This window comes from Nyctereutes procyonoides, unplaced genomic scaffold, assembly GCF_905146905.1.
Source record: "Nyctereutes procyonoides isolate TBG_1078 unplaced genomic scaffold, NYPRO_anot_genome, whole genome shotgun sequence".
Classification (NCBI taxonomy): Eukaryota; Metazoa; Chordata; class Mammalia; order Carnivora; family Canidae; genus Nyctereutes; species Nyctereutes procyonoides.
In genome coordinates this window covers 2,494,094-2,517,867 of record NW_026575041.1, presented here as the reverse complement: position 1 = coordinate 2,517,867, position 23,774 = coordinate 2,494,094, and the positions used below count along the sequence as shown (strand labels likewise).

The 23,774-nt window shown below is 39.1% G+C and overlaps 1 protein-coding gene across 5 annotated transcripts in view; it reads left to right on the top strand.

Annotated features, from left to right (window-relative positions):
- Positions 1 to 23,774, top strand: part of FAM168A (family with sequence similarity 168 member A) — a 183,142-nt gene that overhangs the window by 76,945 nt on the left and 82,423 nt on the right. For 3 of the 5 annotated variants that reach the window (XM_055320761.1, XM_055320756.1, XM_055320759.1), the window contains exon 2: positions 5,242 to 5,310. The exons of the other annotated variants lie outside the window; for them this stretch is intronic. In XM_055320761.1, coding sequence (XP_055176736.1) covers positions 5,308 to 5,310 — 3 coding nt within the window. In that variant the 5' untranslated portion in view covers positions 5,242 to 5,307. The remainder of the gene's footprint in view (positions 1 to 5,241; positions 5,311 to 23,774) is intronic. 5 annotated transcript variants of the gene reach the window in all.

Below are 23,774 nucleotides of genomic sequence, written 5' to 3'. Positions count from 1 at the left end.
TAACCACTAATTTGTTTTCTTTATGTATAATTTTGTCCTTTCAAGATAAATGTATAATTGCAATCATACAGTACATAGCCTTTTTTTTTCCACTCAGCATAATGCCCTTGAGTTCTAAGTGGTTGTGTATATCAGTAGTTTATTCCTTCTGATTGCTGAGTAATATTCCATGGTATGGGTGTATCTTAAATATTAATTTAACTAAAAATTGTGACTATGTTAGTGGAAGGGATAGTGTGTATACATGTGTATGGATAGTTATGGGGGTGATGATCATGTTATATAGAAAGATAATAGTGACTAACACACATACCCCAAATTAAATAGCCAGAAAACAAACATGTTTTTGTTTTAAAGATTTTATTTATTCATGAGAAACACAGAGTGAGAAGCAGAGACACAGGCAGAGGGAGAAGCAGGCTCCATTGCAGGGAGCCCGATGTGGGACTTGATCCCTGGACTCCAGGATCACGCCCTGAGCCAAAGGCAGATGCTTAATCGCTCAGTCACCCAGGTGTCCTGAGATTTTTTTTTTTTTTTTAAGTAAAGTGATAAATACCAAGAGAAAGAGCTAAAAGTTGAAAGTGGTTGCCTTTGGGAAGCAGAAATCAGGAGTAAGGTAGGGGACTGCTGCTGTTTTGTTACAAGCTTTATAGCACTACATACTTAGGAATTAAAGGGCTATTACCATACATAGAAATAAGGCTTAGAGAGTTAGGGGTCCAGGGTTTTAGAATGAATATCTAGAGAAGTTGAGACTCCAGCTCTAGCTCTCTCTCACTAGGGCCTTTTCTCTGCAGCCTGCCTTGGAGTGTTTGCTGGTGATGTGCATCAAGTGAATGCTTGTGCTTCCAACAGGGCCTTCTCGGTATTTTTTATATTGGTCATTACAGTCTCTGCATCTGGGATACTGCAAAGTGCCTGACATAGCAAACAAGAGCCCTAACGACCCAGTTCCTGGGTAGCTGATGCTAGGATAATAAATTACCATTAAACTGTTTCTGAATGGCAGCTTTGGCGTGTTTTGTTTTGTTTTCTCTTTTGGTGGACTAGGGATAACTCTTTTATAGGAATTGCATAGAGATGTATATATGTATATATATATGTTTAAAAATAAGTTGTTGGCCTCAGACAAAATACTCCTGTCATAAGAGAGGGAAGTCACAGCCTAGGCTTGGGAGTCAGAGAACTTGAATCAAGTAAGCTGTTGCCCCACTACTTTCTTTGTTTTTTTTTTTCCCCTCCTTTAGCAAGGTAGGTTTCCTTCTTTTCTAGAAAAGCTGCAATTTCAACTTTCTTGAGAATTCTCTCTTTGGCATCTTTGTTGGATGCTAGTGCTCCTAAATTTCCTGTGCTCTGGGTAGTTCTTTGGGTCACTTCTGCAAATGATTTGTTGTTCATCCATTATATGTAAGAATTTTATTCTCATTGAGGAATCCCATTATCTAGTGCTGAAGAATCACTTTCCCCTCAGGTGTCAACTGCAAGATTCAACCTGAAGGTGAAGGCTTCACTATGAGTCGGTGTCCTAGTGATTTACTTCAAATACTAGGTTATCCCCTTTTCATTGCTATTACCATTAAAGCATCCTTGTCCACAGGTATTAGCTGCAAGCTCCTTTGGGTTTTTTTTGCTTACTGGTGACGCTGCATTGTGGTTGTTAAAGAGTGATTTCCTAGTTCTGAAGATGAAAATAAGAGCTGTTACTTGCCAGCAGAGCAAATCTTATGACCAGATATTAGCAAAAACAAGAGCAGAGATTTGTTTTCATCTCTTGCCACCCCTAAGCTCAGTGGAGAGGAAAAGGGGAGGGTTCTTAGCCTGGTCAAGGGCTCATGATTACAAGATGGGTAGGAGTAGGGGTGTCTCAGCATTCTTGTCCCTAAGGAACAATGCCTTCAGAGAGTTCCACAGGTGTCGCAACAATAGTACAGATAAGAGTAGAGAGTCCCTGTCCTGTTATTTAAACTGTTCCTGGAGAGGAGGCCAAAGGCCTTCTTTTATGGCTCCTACTGAGAGCCACAATAATAGGCTAGGTTGCACATGCAGAAAAAGGAAGGCACCAGTCCTTTTGAATTATAAGACTAAAATCCATCTTAGTATTAAAATAATAACATGTATTCCAACTACCATAATAACATTTTATCAGCTCTTTTATAACTTGGAACTTACTGGTTCCAACCAGTGTAGGAGACAGTCTTCGAGACCAAAGGACCTTGCTGTTAAAGTAGTGTTTGGTGGGGGATGCCTGGATGGCTCAGCGGTTTGGCGCCTACCTTTGGCCCAGGGTATGTCCTGGAGACCCGGGATCGAGACCCGCATTGGGCTCCCTGCATGGAGCCTGCCTCTCTCTCTCTCTCTCTCTCTCTCTCTGCCTCTCTCTCTGTACCTCTCATGAATAAATAAATAAAATCTTAAAAAAAAAAAAAGTTAGTGTTTGGTGGGAGGTCTCAGGCTTGTGAGGTGGTTTTGTGGGAACCATTGACAGTAATGGTTTTTTTTTTTCAGTTTGTTTTTTAGTTGTCTTTGGGTGCAGGGACAGTTGTTTGACAGTAGTGTGATATAATCTGTAAGTCCATCGCTTCTTTTTCATGGGCTTGACACCTGATAAGAGGACAAAGCCTTTAGGCAGGGTATATAGGGAGCCCCTTTGATGTTCTGAATTCTATAAAGGGGCTGTTTCTTGATAGACAGGGCATCCTTTGGTGACAGGCTTGATCATCCTCCCCATTTATGAATTATGGTTTCAGAGAAACATTTTGAGACGACTGCTAAAGAAACTAGGTCAAATCAGGTATGATTTATGAAATGCACCATTAATGAGTCAATGAGAAAGTCAGTTCTGTCTTTTTGTGTCCTGAAATTCTAAAGAGGTTAATTACAGGAAGACCTTCAAACCATATGTTCCTTTGTCTTGGAAATATTCCCATTTTTTCATAATGTGCTTGCTATGTGACTATATCTAGTCATACAGTATTCAGTATCAGCACTTTTTACTTGAGTTCTTTTGTTTTATATCTGAAGCTATATAAAGCTGGCTTTATTTTTTTAAGATTTATTTATTTATTCATGAGTGACACAGACTGAGAGAGAGAGGCAGAGATGTAGGCAGAGGGAGAAGCAGACTCCTCACAGGGAGCCTGATGCGGGACTCGATCCCGGATCCCGGGATCACAGCCCGAGCCAAAGGCAGGTGCTCAACCGCTGAGCCACCCAGGCATCCCAAAAGCTGGCTTTAAAATAATATTTAAGTTATAATTTTAAGAGGTGAGTTTCCTGTTATGCTACTCTCACTGATCTATGATTAACTCACCAGCATTGCTTCAAAAAATCTATTCTCTGGTCCTTGTGCATTTTCCACTATGTTTACTCTGTTCCAGCCATACTCATTGTCTCAGTTCCTCAGAGAGCATGTTGGACTCTTCTGCCTCAGTGCCTTTGCCCATGCTATTCCTTTCCCTAAAATGTTTCCCTCTATCTTCCTCCATATGGCTAACAGCTCCTCTGTTATGGCTTGTTTAAATGTCACCACCTTGGAATGTCATTTCTTGACTTGCCATTCTCAAGAAAATCTCTGTTTGCCTTTCTTAGAAGCATCTCATACACGTTGTAATTATTGGCTGTATTGGTCTGCCCTACCCACCCTTCATTTCTTTCCTCCTCTAGAGTATAAACTCTGTGAGGACAAGGGGCAGTGGTTGAGTGGCTCACTCTTGCATTCTCAGTGCCTAAAACAATGTCTAGAGTCTGAAATATAGTAGGAATTCATAACAAATATCTGTTGGAAGCTTGAATGAATGATGAGTGAAGGACACTTTCTAGGGATTATCCGAGAGAACCAGGCAAAAGCTGAATGGCCTTTTTTTTTTTTTCTTCCCCTGAGTGGCCATTTTTGATTTAGCTTTGGAAGTCACATAGCATTACTTCTGCTGTATACTATTGGTTGGGTCAGTCCAGCTCAGATTTGTGAGGAGGAAAATTAGGCTTTACCTCTTGATGGGGTTGTGGCAATCTTTGGGAAACATAATCTGTCACCAGGATTGATATCGTCTCTGAGAAATGGATACAGCTTTATAATAAGCATGTCTGCTACTGTCTAAAATCCCTGGATAGACACCCCTGGAATATCCTGGCTCTGTCACTTGCTAGTAATAGCAGAAAAAAAAAAAAACCTATCAAAAAATTTAAGCAGTTTATTCATTCAAGCTTTCAACAAATGTATTTTGAGTACTACTGTGTGCCAAGACTTAGACATTGTGTTAGATACTGAGAATCAAGAATGAATTAGATAGTCTTTTCTCCTGTCCCCAAAGCACACAGCCAGTAAGTGGAATCACTGGGGTTCCCCACTCTTTCCTCTGACTCCACTTTAAAAAAAAATTTAAGATTTTATTTTCTTGAAAAGTTTTTTTTAATTAATTAATTAATTTATTTATTTATTTATGATAGTCACAGAGAGAGAGAGAGAGAGAGAGGCAGAGACACAGGCAGAGGGAGAAGCAGGCTCCATGCACCGGGAGCCTGATGTGGGATTCGATCCCGGGTCTCCAGGATCGCGCCCTGGGCCAAAGGCAGGCGCCAAACCCCCTGCGCCACCCAGGGATCCCCTTTTCTTGAATAGTTTTAAGTTTACAACTGAATTGAGAGGGAGGTATAGAGATTTCCCATATACTCCCTGCCCTCACACATGGATAGCCTCCTTCCTTACCAATATCACTTACAATTATGGTACATTTTTTACCAAAGGTGAAATTACATTGATATAATCACACAAAGTCTGTAACTTATCTTAGGGTTCACTCTTTGTGTTGTGTATTCTTGGGTTTGGACAAATATATAATGATGTATATATATAAAATTATAATATACAGAGTATTACACTGCCCTCACAATATCATACAGAATATTTCACTACCCTTACAAGGCCTAATCCTCCTCATCTGCTGGCAATCACTGATCTGTTTATTGTCCCCTAGTGCCTTCTCCAGAATATCATATAGTTGGAATCATACAGTGTGTAGCCTTTTATGATTGGCTTCTTTCACTTAGTAATATGCATTTAAATTTCATCCATATCTTTTCATGGCTCAATAGCTCATTTCTTTTTAGCACTGAATAATATTGTTTGGAAGCTAGTACTGGATGTACTACAATTTATTTATTCATCTATTGGAGGACATCATGGTTTCTTTGAAGTTTTGGCAGTTATGAATAAAGCTACCTATAAATATCCTTTTGTAGGTTTTTGTGTGGACAAGATTTTCAGCTTCGTTGGATAAATACTAAGGAGCATGATTGCTGGATCACATGGTAAGAATATGTTTAGTTTTGGAAGAAACTGCCAAACTGTCTTCCAAAGGGGCTATACTCTTTTACCTCCTCACCAGAAACATATGAGAGTTCCTGTTCCTCTACATCCTTGCCAGCATTTGGTATTGTCAGTATTCTAGATTTTGGCCAGTGATAGTGTGTAGTGATACCTCATTTGTTTTAATTTGCATTTCCCTAGTGACTTATTGTGTGGGGCATCATTCCATATGTTTATTTGCTACCTTATATCTTCTTTGGCAAGGTGTCTGTTAAGGTCTTTGGTCCATTTAAAAAAAATCTTTTTTTCTTAGTGGGAGAGAGAACTTATGTGCATGTGTGCTGGTGGGGGGTGTGGCAGAGGAAGAGGGAGAGAGAGAATCTTAAGCCGTCTCCATGCCCGGAGGAACCCAGTCTCCCAACTCTGAGATCATGACCTGAGCCAAAAATCAAGAATCTGATGCTTAACTGACTGAGCCAACCAGGTGCCCCAGTTTTTTTTTTTTTTTTTTATTGTTGAGTTTCAAAATTTTTTAAAATATATTTTGGACTGTAATCCTGTATCAAATGTGTCTTTTGCAAATATTTTCTTCTAGTCTGTGGCTTATTTTCTGTGAACAATCAATTGAGATAACTCACTGCTGGTAGCTTTTCTTCTGGTTCTTTTCATATTGTCTTCTGCAGAGCAACAGTTTTGATTTTAATGAAGTCCAAGTTATCAATTATTTTTTATGGGTCATATCTTTGATGTTGGCATCACCATACCCAAGGTTATCTAGATTTTCTTCTATGTTCTCTTCTAGTTGTATAATGTTGTGTTTTACATGTAAGTCTGTGATCCATTTTGTGTTCATTTCTGTGAAAGGTGTAGACTGTATCTAGATGATAATGTTGATGATTTTGCAGGTGGATGTCTAGTTTTCCTGCACCATTTGTTGAAGAGACTGTCTTTGCTCCATTGTCTTGCTTTTGCTCCTTGATCAAAGATCAATTGATAATGTGGCTTTATTTCTGGGCTATCTATTCTGTTCCATTGATCTATTTGTCAGTTTTTCCACCAGAACTATACTATCATGATTACTGTAGCTTTGTAGCAAGCCTTGAAGTCAAGTGGCATTAGTCCTCCAACTGTGTTCTTCTCTTTTAATGTTGTATTGGCTATTCTAGGTCTTTTGCTCCTCCATATAAACTTTAGAGTCAGTTTGTCCATATCCATAGAATAATTTTCTGGGATTTTTATTTGGATTGTACTGAATCTGGAAATCAAATTGGGGACAACTGACATCCTGACAATATTGAGACTTTCTATCCAGGAACATGGAGTATCCACTTACTTAGTTCTTTAATTGCATTCATCAGACTTTGTAGTTTTTCTTATGTAGATCTTGTATATATTTTGTTAGACTTTTACTTAAGTATTTCCTTTTTAGGGTGCTCATATAGATAGTATTGTGTTTTTATTTTTTATTTTTATTTTTTAAAGATTTTGTTTATTAATGAGAGAAAGAGCATGAGCAGGAGGAGCAGCAGAGGGAGAAGGAGAAGCAGGCTCCCCACTGAGCATGGAGTTTGATGTGGGGCTTGATCCCAGGACCCCAGGATCATGACCCAAGCTGAAGGCAGGTGCCCAACCAATTGAGCCACCCAGGCGCCCCAGTATTGTGTTTTTAATTTCAGATTCCACTTCCTCTTTGTTAATATGCAGAAAAGCAATTTACTTGTATTCTGCAACCTTGCTGTAATAACATATTAATTTCTGGAGTTTTGTGTTGTTGATTCCTTTGATTTTTCTGCATAGATGATCATTTCTTCTGTGAACAGTTTTATGTCTTCCTTCCCAATTTGTATACCTTCAAGTTCCTTTTCTTGCCTAATTGCATTGGCAAGAACTTCTAGTATGATTTTGAAGAGGGGTGGCTAGAGGAGACATGATTGCCTTGTTACTGATCTTAGTGGGAACAGTTGGAATTACTCACTATTCTGTATGTTAGCTGTAGATTTTTGTAAATAGCCTTTATTTTATTTTATTTTTTATTTTATTTTAACAGAGTGCATGATGGGTGGGGAGGGGCAGAAAGAAAGAGAAAGAATCTCAAGCAGACTCCATGCCCAGTGTGGAGCCCAACATGGAGCTCTGCCTCATGACACTGAGATCATGACCTGAGCCAAAATCAAGAGTTGGATGCTTAACTGACTGAGCCACCCAGGTGGCCCATAGACAGCCTTTATTAAGTTGAGACAGTTCCCCTCTCTTACTAGTTTAGTAAAAATTTTTATCATGAATGGGTGTTTGGATTTTGTCAAATGCTTTTTCTGCATCTATTAATATGATCATGTAATTTTTCTTTTTAGCCTGTTGATTTGATGGATTACCTTAATTGGTTTTTGAATGTTGAACCAGCCTTGCATCATTGAGACAAATCCCTCTTAGGATGTATAATCCTTGTTATACTTTTTAAGAATTCATTTGCTAATATTTTGTTGAGGATTTTTGCATCTGTGTTCATGAGAGAGATTGGTCTGTAGTTTTCTTATATCTTTGTCTAGTTTTGGTATTAGGGTAATGCTGGTCTTAGCATGAGTTAGGAAGTATTCTCTCTGCCTCCATCTTCTGAAAGACATAGCAGAGAATTGGTGTAATTGTTTCCTTAAATGTTTGGTAGAATTTGGTAGAATTCACCTTATCCCATGAACCCATTGTGGCCTGGTTCTCTTTGTTTTAGAAGACTGTTGATTATTGCTTTGATTTCTTCTATAGATAGAGGTCTAGTCAGATCATCTGTTTCTTCTTGTGTAAATTTGGGCAGATCATGTCTTTAAAGGAATTGGTCTATTTCATCTAGAGTTGTTTATAGTATTCCTTCATTATCCTTTGAATTTCCATAGGATCTGTAGTGATATCACCTTTCATTTCTGATATTAGTCTTTTGTGTCTTCTTCCTTTTTGCTTAGTATCAGTTTTATTGTTCTTTTTAAAGAGCCAGCTTTTGGTCTTATTGATGTTCTTTATTGATTTCCTGTTTTCAATTTCAGTGATTTCTGCTCTAATTCTTATTATTTCTTCTGCTTATTTCACATTTATTTTGCTCTTCTTTTTCTAGTTTCCTAAGGCTCACTGCCTTTTTTTAATTAAGCATTTACTATTAAGTTATGACCCATCCTTAAAAGGAGTGGTTCCAAATCTTCTACTTCTGTAAGTCACTCTAACATGAATGGCTTATGCTTCCTATATTATGTTGAAGTGTTAGTATCTGCCTTCATGTTCAAAAACAGTCAAATACTAGGTATTTCCAAAAAATTCTTCGTATTCCTGAGCCAAAACCAGGTTTGTGCAGTATATATTTATGAATTGTTGTTTTCCTCTGATTTTCTTGATGGCCAGAAATACTTATGTCTGAAGAAGTGTACCCTCAGATAACTAATAATGGGCAAGCACAATCATGACCTATGTAAGACTCTTCCTCTGTAAATAAAGTGTCCTTTAACTGTTTGTTAATATATAGCATCTATTTCTGTTGTATTTAGAAATCTGTGAATTAAAACAGCAAAAAGAGTAACAGCCTGCAGTAATCAGGTGACCTGGATTCTAGACTACCTGTATGAGGGATGAAAGTACAGAGATTGGGGTGAGGAGAGACTTTACTACTCGACTGCTTAAAAAGGAAAAGTATATAGGGCACCTGGGTGGCTCAGTCTGTTAAGTGTCTGACTCTTGATTTTGGCTTACGTCATGATCTCAGGGTTGTGGGACTGAGCCTGCATTGGACTCTGTGCCAGATGGGGAGCCTGCTTGGCATTCTCTCTCTCTCTCTCCTTCTACCCTTTACCCCCCTCTCCCTCTTTAAAAAAGAAACATGTGGATTCAGTGACCTTGATGGTGCCTTACAATAAATTCTCTGTGCTTACATGCTCTTGTGTCTTCGTAAGCTCCCATAGCAATCTGTATTAAAAAAAAAAAGATTTATTAGAATAATTTTTCCATATTGGTCTTCCCCACTTCCTAAGAGCAGGAATCATGTCTATTTCATTCATTGCCAGGTACATAGAAGGCACTTACGTATTTCTTGATGAGTGAATGAAGGGTTTTCTACCATGCAGACATTGTTATTCTTTAATGGAATGGGAGCAGGAAAAGGGTTAATTTAAGGGCTTTAGAATTGTGTCTGAAACATGGTAATTGCTATGTGTTTGTTATGTTTTATTATATTTAACATTATTGTGATCATGATTTTGGTCCCTTTGTGTAGTACCTAGCATAGGATTGAACACCTGTCAGGCACATTCATTCAGTTTCCTGAGGCTCCTACTATGTGCTAGGCACTGTTTTAGGAGATGTTGAATATGTATAAAAATACTGTCCCTGCTTTCAAGCTGTTCACAATCTCATGGCAGAGATAGTTATTTAAGGGGTGTATAAATATACAAATGCATATTTAAATATACATATATACACATATATGTGTGTATGTATATATATATGGAGATATATAAGGATAATAAAGTGTGGCTAATGCTATATTAAAAGTAAATACAGTATGATATGGGAGCAGAAAGAAAGAAATTTACATTGAATGACTGCAATGTGCTTCTTATTTTTTTTTCAAGATTTTATTTATTTATTCATGAGAGAGAGAGGCAGAGACACTGGCAGAGGGAGAAGCAGGCTCCATGCAAAGGGAGCCTGACATGGGACTTGATCCTGGGTCTTCAGGATCAGGCCCTGGGCTGAAGGCAGTGCTAAACCGCTGAGCCACCTGGGCTGCCCAATGTGCTTCTCATTTAATTCTCAGACCAGGGATCCCTGGGTGGCGCAGCGGTTTAGGGGATCCCTGGGTGGCGCAGCGGTTTAGCGCCTGCCTTTGGCCCAGGATGCGATCCTGGAGACCCGGGATCAAATCCCACGTCAGGCTCCTGGTGCATGGAGCCTGCTTCTCCCTCTGCCTGTGTCTCTGCACCTCTCTCTCTCTTTCTCTCTCTGTGTATGACTATCATAAATTTAAAAAAAATTATTAATTCTCAGACCAGCTCTGTGAGTTGGAGATTCTTAGTCACATATTATGGATGAGGAAGCTAATGTTCAGTGGCATTAAATAACTTGCGCATGGTCAGTAGATAATAATTACTTGCTGGGATTTAAACCTGAATCTGATCAATTGCAAAAACTGTTTTTACTATTCCTTTTTTTTTTTTAAGATTTTATTTATTTATTTGACAGAGAGAGAGAGGGAGGGAGAGAGCATAAGCAGGTGGAGCAGCAGAGGGATAGGGAGAAGCAGGAGCCTTGTTGAGCAGGGAGCCTGATGTGGGGTTCGATCCCAGGACTCTGAGATCATAACCTGAACTGAAGGCAGATGCTTAACACCCAGGGACCCCTGTTTTTACTATTTCTGATGCTTACAAAAAGAATTTGTTGCTATTTCTCTGAAATTTGTAAGTCCTACAAAGCAAAAACTATGTTTTTGGCTGGAAGAACTTAAGATTCAGTACACATTTTGAAAGATTCAACATCTGGAGTCCTCCTGTTCTGTTGCTCCCATTACCTGCTCTGGCAAGAAAAAACTTGATGACTGGGAAGGCTCTAGATATGGCCTCATCTTTGGGCAGGATGGGCTGTGTCCCATTTGACTTTATCCATTGTCTATCTTGTTAGGCTTCTGACTGGTACTTGTTAGGCTTCTGACTGGTACCTCTTCTCTAGGCAATGAGGCTCTTTTGTGTGGACGGGAACGTTGGGACCTGAATGAGGAGTTTATGCAGAGCTCCCTGTGAATGAGAGGTGTTCCTTTGATGAACTATGATCTCCTAGCAGCATATGCTTTCATCATTTGGCTTCAACTTTTCCACCTCCCCTTTGAGGTTCCATTGGATCTGCCAGTCACAAAGCAGCTTCCATTGAATCCAGCAGTTTGTTTTTGGTTACATTAGGCATTATCTGTACTGCCCTTTTGGCTTACCTGGGCTAGTGGTGTGGTTATTTTCCACAGAATATCTAAGCTGGGAGGGCCCTGAAAAACCCTGATAAACCGCTGCTCGTTTTACAGAACAAGAAAGCGGAGACCCAATATAAAGGGAAGGTATTTACTCAGATTCCACTGATTGTGTAGCAGGGGTGAAACCATTACTCTAACACCTTAAATCCAGGCCAGTTTTTCCCCCTACCAGATTCTGCTACTTCTTGTTTTCCCACTCACATAAGATCATAAACTCTTAGTAGGCAGAGATCATGCTTTTTCTATCTTTATATTCCTCAGAGAGCCCAAGTCAATTAGCTATGCTCAGATTTGTTATTATCTGATTTTACATATAGAGAGTGCATTGCCTAGTAGAAAGAGATAGATAGGCCTGGTTGGGGATCTTGGCTAGGAGTCAGTGAAGCTGGAATTCTAACTTAGATATTGAGTCCAAGTTGTGCTGTCTTTTTTTCTAGTAAACTGTAACTGGATTTGTATGCTTTTGACAGGGGAAAATGATCCAGACTGAGCCAAGCCCCAGAAGCAGTGAGTATTGGCTGCACTTGGAGAGAAGCAACTAGGCTGATGTGGCCAGAGCATAGGTTGGATTAAGTGAAAGGAGATGGGAGGAAGGCAGTAAGAAACATTGAGGGGAAAAAAGGTGAAAAAGGTTTGGAGCCAAAGGGACAGCTCATTTTAATTAATTAATTAATTAATTAATCAATCAATCATTTTTTCAGTTTCTAAGTCATTTTACTCATAATTTTGTGTTTCTTTCCTGAATCAATAAGTACTGTACAAAACAATGGAAAAGTGGCTATCATTTTCTCTCCCCTGCTCTCCCTGGGCCACTTAATTCAGTTGTTCTCCAGATTTGATCCAGCAAATGAGATTGAGTGACGCTATAGGTAGCCCCTTGAATAAGACAGATCGCTTTAATGTGTACTTTTTATTTTTTTTAGATTATTATTATTATTTTTTTATTTGACAGAGGGGAAGAGAGAGTACAGCAGGGGGACTGGCAGGCAGAGGGAGAAGCAGGCTCCCTACTGATTAGGGAGCAGGGCTCAATCTCAGGACCCCGGGATCATGACCTGACCCAAAGGGAGACACACTTAACCAGCTGAGCCCCCTAGGCACCCCTAATATATGTTTTTTAGAGAAAGCCTCCTGGAGTTGGGAGCCTTGCTGGGTGTGAAGGATGGTTAGGATTTGAATTTACAGGGATGGCATAGGATTTGTGGAGAAATGTGAATGCACACCTCTCTTCCTCTTTATTTTATTTTTTTTTTTTAAAGTTTTGGTTTTTTTTTTTTGTTTTTTTAATTTTTATTTATTTATGATAGTCACAGAGAGAGAGAGAGAGAGAGAGAGGGGCAGAGGGAGAGGGAGAAGCAGGCTCCATGCACCGGGAGCCCGACGTGGGACTCGATCCCGGGTCTCCAGGATCGCGCCCTGGGCCAAAGGCAGGCGCCAAACCGCTGCGCCACCCAGGGATCCCCTCTTCCTCTTTAAACAAAGTTGGAAAGCCAAGCACCTGTTTAATTTGCTTGGAGCATTGTCAAGGGAAGACGACTACTGGAGAGTGGAGATTGGGGCTAGAATTCTAGATTTAGAAAGCATAGAATTCTAGATTTGAGGATTTAATTTTGATTTCCATTAATATCACTATAGATGTATTGTCTCTTCAAAGATGAGTTGTGGGAACCCTGGACAGCAACTGGGTATGAACTCTGCTTTTTACCCTTTACAAACTGGGACTTTATTGTAGACTTTTCACTTTGGATGAACTTACTATATGCAGCTCTGGCTACTCTTGAGTAGCCTCCAAGTTCCATGAGCTGTTGTAATTTCTCATTTTCCTGAGGTGAGCATTTGAAAAGCATTTGATGAGGTAGTGGTGAATGAGAGTGATTTACTTAGCTAAGGAATGTCTCCCACTTACATTTAGTGACATATGTAAATTTGGGGATTCTTAAACTCTCTCTGGAGATTTCTTCACAAATGACAAGGTTTTTAATATATTCCCTTCCTACATTTTATACTCAAGTCCATAATCAGCCTAGTCTTCTGATCCCTGTTCTACTCCTTGACTTGCCTGTGTGACCATGGATAAGCCTCCTTCCTTTATTTCCTTCATCCACAGTAACAATGGTGCTGAGCTGGATAACCTCTAAAAGCTGTTTTGGTTCTGATATTTTAGGACTCTATATGGAATACAGATCAGCTTTTTCTTTGGCACTCTTCATATACACAGATCATAATGCATTAAAACATAATTATATCATAGTGACTCTACATATATTGGCTTTATTCAACACATGCACATGAAACATTGGTAATCATGCCACACTGGCTTTTTGAGTATTTTTGTTGTGTCCTGTCCTTTTTATGTCCTCTGCTGCCTTCGTATCTGTTTGTGCCTTCTGTCATCCTGCAGAGCAGGTCACAGACCCAGAGACACCACTGTGTTCTAGTAGTATCAGAAAAAGCCCCACACAACAAAAACCACTTTTTAAATTGAACCAGCTGCTTCAATTTAAACTAGCCTTCCTGGCAGCTACAGATTAGCAATTTCTGCACAGGCAGCCTGCAGAGCCAGAAGGAGGAGACATGGCAATTTTGTCCTAACTTGATGGAAAAACCTCAAGCCTCACCTTTTCTATCAGTTGCAAGTGTGTAGTTTGCATTTCCACTCCTGCTTTACTGCTATATTAAAGATTTGTGGAAGGAGGTAAAAAATGCAAAAGAGAGAACCAAAAGGAACTATATTTGCAAAATGTGGTTTAAGACAACTGCCTTTGGACATGTTTTCACCTCATTTTTATTAGTTTGCTCCATAGTTTTGGATATGAATAATTCTTACAAGGCATTCCAAACACTTCATAGCACTTAAAGTTTAGAGCCTTTCCCCCCCTTATATAACACGTATTTCTAAACAACCTAGAGATGATGCCTATTATGAGTACTTACTTTTTATTGAGTATTGTGTGCCTGACACTGTGCTAAATCCTTTACATGTATTATTTCTCTTAACTCTTATATCAGCTATAAAAGTAATGTTACCACCTTTTGAAACAGCTGAAGACACTAAAACCCAAAGAGATTAAGTAAGGTACCCAAGATCACACAGTTAATATGTGATGGAGCTCTGACTGGAATCTAGTTAATAGGGCCTGGCCGGACAGCAATTTCTGTTAACTTCTGTGATTTACTGTCAGAGAGATGGGATTGTATGTGTCTTTACTTACAGATGAACAAGCTGACTAGAAGGGTTTAACTTGCCAGGAATCACATGGTAGATAAATAGTAGACATTGGACCTGAATTTTGATTATTTGATTTGGAACCTATGTCCCAGCTGGTTTTTATTTTAAACTGTCTTATTTTATATATGTATTTTTTAGAGAGGGGAGGGGATGGGCAAAGGGTGAAGGAGAGAAAATCTTAAGCAGGCTCCACACTCAGTGCTTGAGCCCAATTTGGGGCTTGATCTCACAACCTTGAGATCATGACCTGAACTGAAATCAAGAGTAGGATGCTTAAGTGACTGAGCCACACAGTCACCCCTTATTTTTGTATCTTAATAAGATGAACCACTTCACATTCTTTTGGATTAGTCTCGGTATAGATTATAAATAAATTATAAAAAGCTCTTATTGGGGATGCAAAGAAAAATAAGATGTTAGGTCAGTTCTCAGGGAACTAATGGTTTTTTGTAAGGAAAAGACATGTCTAGAACTCTAGAGGTGCTCCCACTATTTAGTACTTGGAGGGAAAACCCGTAAAGAGTTCAGACTAGATGTCCCTTATAGAGTTCAGGCTATGAGTCATTTAAAGGAGGGGAATGTAAGTGTGAGCTATGATTTAATAGGGGGAATTATGTTGTTGTTTTGGGAAGGGTTGTTTAGTATATGATAATAAAAGATCCACGACCCTCTTAAGTGTGATTAGAAGAAAAATAAAACTGGGGCGCCTGGGTGGCTCATTCGGTTAAGCAGCTAACTCTTGGTTTTGGCTCGGGTCATGATCTTGCAGTTCTGGGATCCAGTCTCGCATCAGGCTCTGCATTCAGCATGGAATCTGCTTCAGATTTTCTCTCTCTGTCCCTCCCCTACTTGCACATGCACAAACACTCTTTCTCAAATTAATAAATAAATCTTTTTTTTTTTAAAGAAAACTACAGAATTCTATAACCAAGTTTTGTTTTTAGTAGGAACAGAGTTCTGAAATGTTTATATGAGTGAGGTTATTTAGCATATTTGTATTTTCTGTGCCTTGCTTACATAAATTTTTATTAAATGAATGAGTTTGGGTCTGATTGTGAAGGTACAGTGGTACTGTGTCATTACTATGGCATAATGTGCTATAAAGGGCTCAAAATGGAACCTTTAAAGGACATCTAGTCTAACTTCTTCTAACTGATGAAAGAACTAGGGCCTACGAAGCAGAAGTGACTTCTAGTAAGTTGTAGAGGAGGCCTGGGATCCACTGCTCCTGGCCGCAATAATAATTTTCTATAATAAATTGCCAATGTTTTCACAGAGATTTCATGAACATAGGTAGAACATACAGAAAAAATGTTGTTAAAAGTATTTTGAATCATTGATTTCTTTACAGGTAAAGTGAGGATATGGAGGTTTGAGTTTTTTCTTAGTTCTATTGCTCTGTGTACCAAATTTAGATTACAAAGGTTCAGTAGATTGAACCTAACTTTTGATCATAGTTTTCCCACAGTGCACATCTAGCAGAGTTTTGTTTTTTTTTTTTTTTTCCCCTCAAAGGCCTGGCTGGAAGCAGTAACCTTTATCTCTGATGTATAATTTACCTCTTCTTCCTGGTATTTGAGGCTTGTTGGTCTTGATAAATGCATGTTTTCTATGCACAGCCTTCAGTTAACGTGGGGAACTCCTGGTGTGGAGCTGCTTAGGAGGTGGTGGGTGAGAGTGCATGTGAAGTGGTCAGGATGGGTTATAATGGCTTGTGCCCATAAGCAACTCATTAACTCACAGAGCTTGTCTAGCTTGAATGAATTTGTAAACTTCAGTGCCAGAAGGGGAAACTGATGTGAAAAGGATGCATTGGTATTGTTTCACTGCAGAAAGGAATAGAAGTCAAACAGGGTCCAGTAGTGGAGAAGAAATTAAGAGTCCATCAGTTCCAGATTTGACTCTAAGGCTTAGTCATTTATACGTTGTGTGACCTCAGATGGGTTCCTTAGTCTGAAGCTCTGTTGTCCCATTTATGAAATGATGTTAGTAATACTAAGTACCTCACAGGGAGATTAAATTCTTCCTGAGATACCTCTTCTTTCAGGTCTTTTCTCAGCCTCTCTGAGGCTTCCCTAACTATCCTTATAACAGTTGTTATCCCTATCCTATCACTCCCTGTTCCCTTACCCTGCTTTATTTTTCTGCCATACGGCTAACTGGTCATAGTTTTTGCTATTTGTTAATCTTGTTGCTCCTCACTCATGATAATAACAAAATATATCAGTAATAGTAAGAGGTAGTTCTTATATGTTGGGCACTATTCTAAGCACTCAACATAGGTGAATTAATTTAATCCGTATAGAAATCCTGTTAGGTGGTAGTACTATTATCATCTCCATATTATGGATTAAAACATTGAGGCATGAGGACATGAAATGATTTTCAAAGAACACATAGCTGGTTAGCAGTGGAGTCATAATCTGAACCTGAGCTCTTTGGCTTCATTCCTTGCTTTTAACCATGATACTCTAGGGCCTCATTAGAACATAAGCTTCCTGAGGACAAAGATGTTTGTCTTTTTGTTCAGTGCTATTTCCTTAGCACCTAGAGTGGTACTTAGTATATAGTAAGCAATGACTGTTTGTTAAATGAATAAATGAATGAATGTACTTTGATAATAGGTGAGAAAAAAGGTTAAATGGAGTTTATTTACCGTTGCCCCTCTTTATTTTCTAGGGTCCTAACAATTACTCTAGTCCTGTGTTATTCAATATGGTAGCTAACAGCCACATTTCAGGTACTCAGTTGCCATATGTGGCTAATAGCTACTATATTGGATACTACGGATGTAGAACATTTCTGTTATTTTTTTTATTTTTATAAATTTATTTTTTATTGGTGTTCAATTTGCCAACATATAGAATAACACCCAGTGCTCATCCCGTCAAGTGCCCACCTCAGTGCCTGTCACCCAGTCACCCCCACCCCCTGCCCGAACATTTCTGTTAGTGTAGAGAGTTGAGTTTGGACAGTGATTCTCTAGTACCTCTTGGGTACCCAGGATAGAGGGCAAAGAGAGTGAAGCCTGAGGTGGAGACAGTGATGAGAAAGGAGAAAGGGGCGAGGGATGGGCTCATGATGCGCCTCAGATGCCAAAATAAAGTTTGGCCTTTAGTTTTATGCAAGTGGCTTCTGAACTTGACCATCTATCAGAAATATCTGGGGGGGGGGGAGAAAGAAATATCTGGGGGGAAGCTTGTTTAGCATTCTGATTCTCAGGTGGTCTGAATTAGTAGTTTTGATGTGGGACCTAAGACTCTGTGGGGGAGGGGATAAATAATTCAGAACATAAGCTTCACCATCTTAACTATTTCTGAGTGTGTAGTACAGTAGCGTTAACTATACATACAGCAGATCTCTAGTACTTTTCCTTTTGCGTAACAGAAACTATACCCATTAAACAGCAGCTCCCTATCCCTTAAAGCTCCTGGCAACTACCATTCTACATTCTAAGAGTTTGACTACTTTAGATACTTCATATAAGTGGAATTATGCATTATCTGCTTTTTGTGTCTGGCTTATTTTACTTAGCATAATGTCCTCAAGGATTATCCATGTTGTAGCATATGACAAGATTTTCTTCTTTTTTAAAACTTAATAATATATTGCATATATATGTATATACCACATTTTCCTTATCCAATCATCTGTCAGTGGACATTCAGATTGCTTCTCCCTCTTGGCTGTTGTGAATAATGCTGCACTGGAACATGGTTATGCAAATATCTCTGCAATATCCTGTTTTTAGTTCTTTTGGATCTAGACCTAGAAATGGAATTGCTCGATCTATTTTTAACCTTTTGAGGAACTTCCATACTGTTTTCCATAGCAGCTGTACCATTTTACATTCCCAAAAACAGTGCACAAGGGTTCCAGTTTCTCTGCATCTTTGCCAACTTCTGTTATTTTCTGTTGGTTTTTTTTCTTTCTTTTTTTTTATAGTAACCATTCTACCAGATGTGAGGTGGTATCTTACTGTGGTTTTGATTTGCAGTTCCCTGATAATTAGTGATGTTGAGCATCTTTTCATATGAATGTTGGCCATTTGTGTATCTTCTTTGGAGAAATGTCTGTTCAAGTTCTTTGCCAATTTTTAAATCAAACTATTTGCAAAACTGTTTTAAATAACTACCCTGGTTAATTCTGATGGAGGGTGGTAGTGAGTGGGCCAGAAGCTGTGATGGAGAGTGAGGGGGCTTGGCTCACTCAAGCTACATTATTCTCAATTGGATTATTCTTGGCATCACACATTGTCTCCAATTTGATTTTTTTGTTATGTCTATACCATTAAGCCTCAAATTAGACAGGTGCTTCCCTGGGGAGTCTTTGCTATGTCCTGAAATTACCCTCTCTTACATTTCCTGAGCCTTTAGCTTCTAATACAGTCTCTTTCCTTTTCACCAGGCATGCTTTCTCTGTGTTGGTACTGTTGGGCAGGAATCTCTTCATTGCTCCTATCTTCCCTCCTCTGCCCCCACTCCCCCCAGTTTCTTCAGCTTCATCACAGCAAAACTCTTCCTGATCCTGTGCCCAGGCCTGTAACCCAGGGCTTCCTGGGGCCTTTGCATCAAACAAGGATGGTTCTGCCTCCTTTTTTGAGCCTTTCCTGAGACAAAGGACTTGGCCTGATACTCAGAGTCTCAACTGTTTAGAATACAGCAATTCCTGATTCAGTCTCTGGCCTCCCATTGCAAGGGCCCAGTGGTCTTTGAATTAAACAGTAAGCAGAGGAGATCTCTTGTGCTTCAGGTAATAATAAAAAAAAAAAAAAAAAGCAGCCTAACTGCCATTCTTCTGGATAGGGAGTCTAGAAGCCTGAGGTCCAGTCCTGGATCTGCTACTGACTTACTGTTTAACTTTGAGGAAGTCACTTGGTCTCTCTTTTCTCTGTTGCAAAATGAAGGGCTTGAATTAAATGATCTTTGAGGTCCTGTCAAGCTCCAACATTCTTTGGTCCTTTTCCATTAATTAAACTGTATGCTGCTGGTGTGCTTGGCCCTGTTTTGGGGATCTCCGTAGGTTAACAAGATAGCCTCTGCTTTCACAAAACTCATAGCCCAGGAGAGAAGCACACATGTGAACAACCAGCTCTAACTTGAAGCAAGTCTAGAATGCGACTTGTCACCAGGTATGTTTGAACAGAACACAATCATTAGTTCTACCTGGAAGGATCTGTGAAGCTTCAAGTAGGAGAATGTTTAAGCCTTTGGTCTTGTCTTCACTTCTCTTGTTCTTCCTTTTCCTCATCTCTGAGTCCCCAGGCCCATTCCCTTCTTAAATTTTGCCACAGTTTTCATGGTAAATCACATTACTCCTTTTTTAAAAAACCGCAATTACAACAACCAAAAACACACACAGTCCTAGAAACCCTTTCCTCCCAAACTCTTGAAATAGTTATATAGGTAGGCAGCCTAGGTGGCGTAGCGGTTTAGAGCCGACCCCAGATCGAGTCCCATGTCAGGCTCCATGCATAGAGCCTGCTTCTCCCTCTGCCTGTCTCTCTGTCTCTCTCTCTCTCTCTCATGAATAAATAAATAAATAAATAATTTTAAAAAATAGTTGTATAGGTATACAGGTTACATGTAAAATTCCTTTAGCCTATCTTTTATTATTTGGAACTAAGAGTTCGAGTGGCTTCTCTCAGTTTGTCTGCCGTCAGAATTTTAAGCTTTGAGTGTTTGGGTCTCATTTTTGCTACTACACTATGAGCTCCATAAGCACAAACAAAATATCTTTTTTTTTCCGTCATCTATAGAGATTTACGTAACAAATAACCCAGAGTAGACAGACATTAGATGTGGGCTTATTTTTATTTTTATTTTTTTGTGTGTGGGCTTATTTTAAACTGAGTCACTTGGCTCTGATATGGATGTCATACTTGCTGTTTATGTTATTAAATGAAAATTTAAACATGTAATAGTCTTTTTGTCTATCTAATCCTTCTTCCTTGCCTCAACCATCTTCTTGACTCTAAGAAGGATAGTGAACATTATGATGTGAAGGGAAAGAACACTGGGTTTAGAGTGTAAGGAATCTACACTCTAAAGTAAGGGTAAACTCTAAAGTAAGTTTGTAAGTAGAGGCTAATCCCAGTCTGATTCCCCAGTGAGTTGTTGGGTGATTGCAGAAATGCTTTGGAAAGTAAAAAAAAAATTGATCTTTTAATTTCTTTTAGCTTTTAGCATTTTAAATTTAACATTCACAAAGTAACTCTTAAGTGCTAAGACTGTGCTAGAGGAATAGAAATAAAAGTAAGATATGGCCTTTGCCTTCCAAGAGCTTCAAATGCTAATTTGGCAGGCAGATAAGAACACAAAGGAATAAAAGGAAGTGAACCACAGGGATGGGGAGGGAGAAGAGTTGGGCAAAATGCTTGACTGTGGGATTTGCCAATAAATGGGGTTTAGGAACTTGGCTTGCCTTCTGAAGATTCCATCTGTGATGTCTTTTCTCAGAGTATAGCTGGGGTGAAGGATCTACTTCCTACATATGGTATGAAATTGGAGAGAGACTCAGTGTTCAGTCAGTTATTTTTGTATAACAACACTGTTGTATAGGAGAAAGAATAGGGAACTTGAGTTCACATCTCTGGTCTGTCACTGAAAGGGTATGCATCCTTGAGCATGTTACACAGTATTGCCAAAAGATTAGTTTTGTTAATAAAGATGAAAGAATAAATGTTTCATGCAATTATTCAGTTTAGTTTGATAAACATTTATGAGAGTCTACTCAGTGCTAACTGGATTCCAAGGCTGGAGAAGTGAAAGGCGAGTTTCTGAGATACTCTTAATCTAGTGGGAAGAATTGTGTCATGTAAGACTGTGAAATAGAAGCCAAGTAAGAGCAGCCCTTGAGTTAAGTGCTATATAAACATGAAGGCATTCTACCACATGGATGACTATTCATAGGACTGCTTCCCATTAGAACAATAGTATCATAAGTAATGTCTGATCAGATCTCCTTTCTGTTTTTGGGATGGCTGTGTGTTTTTTATCAACAACTGGTTCCTGAAAACTCAGGATTGTTACAAGTAAATGTAAAAACATCATCAGTCAGATCAACTGGAATCAGCATCTGACACATAGTAGGCAGTGACTAATGGAAGCTTTTATTATCCCTAATATGTGTGTCACCTGAGTCACAGAACAAGGGGAATCTCTCAAATTAGCTGCCATGTTCCGGGCACTGTTCTAAGGCATTAGGAGTACAACAATGAACAAAACAGATGCGAATATTTACTGTCATGGAGCTTACATTTTTTGGGGGAAGACAAATAATTAACAAGATAAAAATTAAAATATTAAATGTGGTAGACAAGTGGGAAGGAGGAAAAATCAAAGAAGGGAGAACTATAGTGTTGGGGGTAAAGGTCTGAACTTTTAAATAAGGAACCAAGGAAGGCCTCAGTTGAGAAGGTGACTTTTGATTAAGACTTGAAGAAGATGAGAGAATGAGTAGGAAGAAGAATATTCAAGGAGGGGAATAGCAAGTGCCAAGACTGAGAAGCCAGAGTTGGTATGTATTAAGGAATGGCAGGAGGCCAGGGTGGCTGAAATGAAGTGATCAAAGTGGGGGAGAGTAATAGAAGAGGTTGAAAGGTTGTGATGGGAGCAGATCTCGTTGGGTCTTCTAGATCCTAGGAAAGACTCAGCTTTTCCATGGAGTAAGATGGGGAGTCATTGATGGGAAGAATTACATGATACAACTTTTTCATGTTTTCATAGATTCAGACTACTGTGTTGACAATAGATGGAAGACAGGATAGATCTCAAAGCAGGGAAACCAGTTAGGAGGCAGTGGCATCAATCCTGGTGAGAGATGTTAGTGGTTTAAATTAAGATGGTGGAAGTGGGAGTAGTGAGAATTGATTTTTAGGTAGAACTGAAAAAGATTTGCTATTGGACTAGTTGTGAGATATAGCTATTGGACTAGTTGTGAGATATGAGTAAAAGAGAAGTGAAGAGTGACTCCAAAATTTTGATCTTTGCAGTTGAAAGGATGGAGTTGGCATTAATTAACTGAACTGGGAAAAGACTTCAGGAGAAACAAATTTCAGGGGAGAGGGTGAGTGAACATAAAAATATAGATGGTATTTGCATCCATGAGATTAGATGAAATGACCTTGGGAATGCATAGAGATGCAAAAGAGAAGAGGCCCAAGACTTGTTCCTAGGCCACCACAAAGTTTAGATACTGAGAATAAACTGCCAGAATAATTGGAGGAGGGATCAACTCCACCAAAACTCAGTGAGTATTGTGTCTGGAAGCCAAGTGAAGAAAGTGTTTAAAAGCGGGAGAAAGTGATCCACTAGGTCATACTCTGCTGGAAGTAGCAAGGAAGATGGTAGTGGTCACTGGTGACTTTGATAAGCAGTTGTGGTGGTATGGTGGAAATGAAAATTCAATTGGCGCGGGTTCAAAAGAATGAAAGGAAAGTGAGGGAAAGCAAATAAAGATAGCTCTTTCTGGAAGCTTTGTTGTGAAGGGAAGTAGAGAAATGGACTGGTAACTGGTGTGTTATATGGAATAAAGGGGTTTTGTTATTTTTTTAATTTGTTTTTTTTAGACAAGACAAAAGGAGCAGATGCTAATAGGAATAAACCTGAAGAAAGGGGAAAACCTGATAATGCAGGAAAAAAAGAAGAGAGATAACCAGTGTAACATCCTTTGTTTGGTGAGGGGATAGAATATGGTGCATCTGTGGAGGCTTGGATAGGAACTGGTACTTATGGTAATAGGGGAGAAGTTTAGAGTGTATGCGCACAGATGCAGTTTGGTAGGTAAATGTGGGAGCTTGTGAAAGTTCACTTTTGGGTGATTGATTTTATTTAGACAAATAAGCAAAATTACTAGGTGACAAAATAACTAGTGAGGTTAGGAGCATAGAAAGCATGAAATAGCCTAAGAAAGTAAATAGTCTTGGCAAATACAGAATGATTGTCATGTTCCGTTTAGAGCCTACACAAAAATAGTGATCATAAGTTTAAAGTTTAACTTTAGTGAACATAGTTGTGTTTGTTTCCCCCTTGCACTCCCAAGACCTGTGCCAGTATAGGCAGTGAGTAGATGGTGAATTGCATTTAACCAGGGCTGTGGTTTAATCAAACTAGTGTTAATATAAGTGGTCAGGGCCAACGGAGGGATTATAAAAATTGACCACGGAATTTAAACTAGCCAGAATTAGGAGGGAAGTGAGCCTATGAGGAAGGTGATGGAAATTAAATGCAGATGGAATCAGTAGATTG